General features: G+C 38.5%; 1 protein-coding gene across 1 annotated transcript; it reads right to left on the reverse strand.

Annotated features, from left to right (window-relative positions):
* Positions 1-3,797: 3,797 nt before the first annotated feature.
* LOC129758122 (uncharacterized) lies at positions 3,798-4,881 on the reverse strand. The gene is made up of 2 exons (XM_055755571.1): positions 4,164-4,881; positions 3,798-4,096 (listed from the first exon to the last, which is right to left on the reverse strand). Exons 1-2 carry the CDS (start codon positions 4,833-4,835, stop codon positions 3,899-3,901), a joined length of 870 nt encoding a protein of 289 aa, XP_055611546.1. The 5' UTR covers positions 4,836-4,881; the 3' UTR covers positions 3,798-3,898.
* Positions 4,882-5,132: the final 251 nt, after the last annotated feature.

The raw sequence follows: 5,132 nt of genomic DNA on the forward strand, positions 1-5,132 counted from the left end.
ATGACAAAAATGACAAAAATGACAAAAATGACAAAAATGACAAAAATGACAAAAATGACAAAAATGACAAAAATGACAAAAATGACAAAAATGACAAAAATGACAAAAATGACAAAAATGACAAAAATGACAAAAATGACAAAAATAACAAAAATGACAAAAATGACGAAAATGACAAAAATGACAAAAATGACAAAAAATGACAAAAATGACAAAAATGACAAAATGAAGGTAGTGACTCCAAATCGCCATGATAAACAAAATACGACGGCCAAAGCGCGATCCCGGAGGCTGTACACGACGATGCTGACGAAGTTTGACTGCGTGGTAATGGACGACGAAACCTACGTCAAAGCCGACTACAAGCAGCTTCCGGGACAGGAGTTTTATACGGCAAAAGGAAGGAGAAAGGTAGCAGATATTTTCAAGCACATGAAACTGTCAAAGTTCGCGAAGAAATATCTGGTTTGGCAAGCCATCTGTACCTGTGGCTTGAAAAGCAGCATTTTCATAGCTTCCGGGACTGTCAACCAAGAAATTTACGTGAGAGAGTGCTTGAATAAACGTCTGCTGCATTTCCTGAAGAAACACGGTTGTTCCGTACTGTTTGGGCCGGATTTGGCATCTTGCCATTACGGAAAAAAAGGCCGTGGAGTGGTACGCCGCCAACAACGTACAGGTGATTCCCAAGGACAAGAACCCTCCCAGCACGCCAGAGCTCCGCCCAATTGAGACATACTGGGCTATAGTCAAGCGGAACCTAAAGAAGACCAAAAAACTGCTAGGGACGAGCAGCAGCTCGAGGCAAACTGGCATTCCTCGGTGATAAAGGTGGACAGGTGGCTGTACAAAATCTGATGACAGGGGTTAAGCGTAAGGCGCGGCCATTCGGATTTGGAAAAACGGAAGCCTCACTGAATATTTTTCCTGAATTTTATACTAATTAAACTTGAAAAAGAAATTTAATTTGATTTTTAAATAAACGATTTCACCGATTTACACGCGTTTTCCCTTGACCAAATTTTGACCGTATCACCCTTTAAGGACAAAAAATTTCCTTTACTCAACTTTTCTTCCATAAGAAGAAGAGATTATGTTAAAACAACGAAAATTTTAACAGAACATTAACAGTGTCGAATGTTTATGTCCATCAGAGTACGGAGCTATTTTGATAATTTAAAGTTCAAGGCAATCTATTGCTCAAAATTTTACAAATGTGTTTTGGTAAATGTGTTTTCATGTTTTAGAAGGTCCCAAATTTTTGGCCGGCAGTGTACTTTTAATTGATCCGGAAGAAAAATCAATGGACCAAAGCAAGCTTTTGTTCGTCATTTTTATTCGCACGTAAGCTCCACACTTTTTCGTTATTATGTTTTGAACTTTGCCTTCATTTTGCATGTGCTAAGATATTTTTGGCATATAAAAAATAAAAATTGAGCGTATTAGGTTAGTTGCTCAGCTACTTTTCAACTAAACGCTTGCAAGTGCGCTTTTGCGATAGTGTAGCAATGCCTAGGGAGTCGGCGCTGGAACTGGTGTTTATTTGGTTTTCATGTTACAGTGATAAGAGGATAGGGCTGACTAAAGTTAACTGGACTGGAGTTAAGCACATGGTCAGCAACTTCGGTATATGGCCATCAGGGAAATCAAGTCTAATACATACCAGAATTTTAAGTTTTTAATGAAAACCTAAAAAGAGTAATCTTGAATATACCTTTTGTAACCTACGATCTATATTAACCGATCATACTTGAAGTTCAATCTCATCATGGTTTTACTTCGTTATTTTCGGATTTTGCCAGCAGACATTCCATTTAAAACGCTTATAAGTGGCTCGAAAATAATCAAGTTTTGTTGTTTGAAAACTGCTGTATCCACTTAATTGCCTCCATTTTCTTTTAAAAGAGAAGTATTGGTCCGGAAATTAGCGAAAATTGAAGGAGAAGGATGCATCCCCCCAAAATACAGATTATACGAAGCATAAGTTGGAAAAACTAATTAATATTATAACTGAAAAAAGTGTGCGCTGGCCGATGAGAGATACATATGTACCAAAAATTAAAAAAAAACTCTTACAAAAACGATAAATATTTTTTTTATCAATTTTTTCATGAATTATCATAAGATTACCATCAGTTCCTTAATAAAAATTGGTTTTTGAGATACACGCATTCGTAACTGTCCCATTTTTAAATGAACTTAGCTTTAGAATCGGCATATAAATAATTTATTTAGTTTTTGTGAAATGGTAAAAAAGATACCGTAATTCTACGTAAACCTTGTGGTTGTGTATGATATATAACCTCTCAAACTTTTATAACTGGAGCACAAACCAAGCATATGTAAACATAATTTGGCATGGGAGGGTATTAGAGTTAGAGTTAGAGTTTCAATGAATCTTTGATACCCATCCCTGTTTCTAGTGGGGAGATTGAAACGGGAGGGAATTCCTTCACAAATTTCCACACAACTCGAAAATTATTCAAGCAATTGGATCCAAATCTTCCATGGGAGGGTATTCGAATATCATAAATATATCTATGATTATTTGACACCATTCCCTTTTACATTGGAAAGATTGAAAGGAATGAGTGTGGCTCCCATAAATTTTTATATTGCATAACTCGAGAACTATTCGAGCAAATGGAACCAAATTTGGCTTGGAAGGGTTTTCGTACACAGCAAAAAAAAGTATTGCGATATTTCATCAAATACCTGCACATAACTTGAGTCGCAAATGAAACTTAATATTACATCGTCTTAATGTATCTGTCTGTTTTAAATCATTGAATATTTTTTGTACCGCTGATGCAAATAAGCCAAATTCCCTAAAAATAAAAATTTTTATTATGCGGCAGCTTGTGAGAAATCTCAGGGCCCATTTGAGGCCAAAACTTCTCACCGCGGGGGAAAGCTATGTAAATGAATTGGGAAGGACCGCAATACACCTGAAGAACTAAGCCCTGCCACTCAATTGAACACTGGTATTGAAATATATTTTACAAATTTAATTTATTTTCAGAAGGTTAAGCAAAGCACACCGGGTCAGCTAAAATTTTAATAAAAGGTAGTCAAAAATGACAAAAATCACGAAAAAATGAAAATGTGTGTAAATAAAATTTTCTGAATAGTCAAATAAATATTTTTTCAGAGCCATCTTCGTTATTTTAGGTGTTTGGTTATTGTAATGAAACCGAGAGGGGAGTCGTACTCAACAGTATGTCAACCCTAAAAAAGTCGTCAGTAACAATTATCAGACTATTTTGAACGACCTAACTTGGTCTCTATTTAGAAAGGGAAATGACACAGCCTTTACAATCGATAACAATTTCTAAAGTAAACAAAGTAAACTATTGAAGTGAAGGAAACGTTATTTTCCATGCAAAAGACAACTGTGCAAAGCTGAAATGTTCGAGGTCAACCTGTATACACATCTCAGGTGGCGATAGAAATCCCGTGCTAAGTGTTAGTAAAAGTTTTTTTTGTAAACATTGAAACCATGACAATTTGTGACGTCAGTTGCATTTCCAAACAAACAACCAACAGCGAAAACTATAGAGAAAAAAAAAAATTGACATCTGCTGTTTACGATTCTCACCGAGGATAAATAAACATCCTGGCAAGTGACGTAGGCTTTGTTTATCTTTTTACTTCTTGAATAACGAGTTCTGTATTAGTGTGCGTGTTTCTTCATCACCTTCTTTCCACCACATTGGTTCGAGGTTACATATTTAAAACTTTAAGTCAAGGCAGGCCTTTGTTTATTGTAATGGAATCACAGCTCATAATGATAGTGAAACAACTTCAACTTTTCCAGCAACTTTCCGTGTATTGGCAAAAAGGAGGTTTATTTGCGTGCTAAAATTAACCTAGACAATGATCGGCGCGCGTTCAAAGCTTACGAAGACTGAGGATAGGCGCATCGGCTGAAGGAATTCTGGGCATTCATTGTATCGTCTTGGATATCTTGGTTGATCAGCTGACCGCAGAAGGAATCTCGGCTTTGGGCATCCTGGATCATCGATGACAGGAAGCTGGAGATCTGGTAGAAGGTGCTCTGGATCATAGAATGGTCAGTCCAGATGTTGTTGAAGTACTGTAAAGAGATTTTAGAGATAGGTATGTTTAGAACATAGTATAAGAGTCTCGTGGGTGTGATTTACCTCGTCGGTGCACTCGGTAGCGGCAGCGGGAGAGGAGCGGCAGAAATTGAACAGGTTCAAAACCAACCGCATATCATCGATGGCCTGAGTGATCATGCCGTTGACGACTGGCGCAACCAGAGTAGAAGCAATCATCATGTTATTTTGAATGCAGACGGCGTACTTGGCGACCTTAAGCGCAATCACCGAGACATTAGCGGCAATGCGACCGGTGCAGTTTTCTCCCTGTTGTTGGTATCCGATGTTTGTCAGCATTTGGAAGTTCATGAACAAGTTAGAGATTGCACTCTGCAGGCTCATCGACAGACTGGCAATATCCTGATAGATCGATGACGTAATATATCGTTCCCCATCGAAAATGGATTGATTCAGGTAGGGTGCTGAGTAGGACACAAGGCTAACGAGGCTTGGCTGGGTCGGGCCATAAGTCTTGTTCAGGGCAGCGTAGGTTATGTTCACTGTTCCCAAGATGTTGAGCACTCCTGGCCAGGCACCGGCACGGATTGTGTTCAGGGTATTGTTGTAGCTGGCCAGCATGTTTCCGACGGTCGTTAGGCCGTTGGCCAGATTGACCAGGGAGTTGCCTCCGATCCATGTCACGTTGTAGTTCGAAGTGGCCGTTTGGGCTGCGGCCAGGGCCACAGCACAGGACAATACCAACCAGAATTTCATTGCTTCGGTTTCGCTGATCGAATGTCACTTATTCACGCACCGAATAACAACTGATGCCACTTGGGGCTCCGGCGCTCTCATTTTATACAGATCTACCTTCCGTATGGTTTTCAATCGTTCGATTGTTCTCGGACGATGATGATTTTGTCATAAAACTTTCGAACCTTTGACGGTATTGTTTCGATTTCCTAAGTACGACAGTATTTTACAATTTTTTTCATTTTCCAATGATAGCAAATTTTTAAATGATTTGTCTCGTCTTATGTTTTCTTACAAATTAGCACAACAACATATTAT

Source organism: Uranotaenia lowii, chromosome 3 (genome assembly GCF_029784155.1).
Source record: "Uranotaenia lowii strain MFRU-FL chromosome 3, ASM2978415v1, whole genome shotgun sequence".
NCBI lineage: Eukaryota > Metazoa > Arthropoda > Insecta > Diptera > Culicidae > Uranotaenia > Uranotaenia lowii.

Excerpts from the sequence above, each read along its gene's own strand:
- LOC129758122 (XM_055755571.1), bottom strand. The coding sequence starts at position 4,835 with ATGAAATTCTGGTTGGTATTGTCCTGTGCTGTGGCCCTGGCCGCAGCC. Across the intron at positions 4,097-4,163 it reads CTACCGAGTGCACCGACGAG|TACTTCAACAACATCTGGAC; the intron begins GTAAATCACACC and ends ATCTCTTTACAG.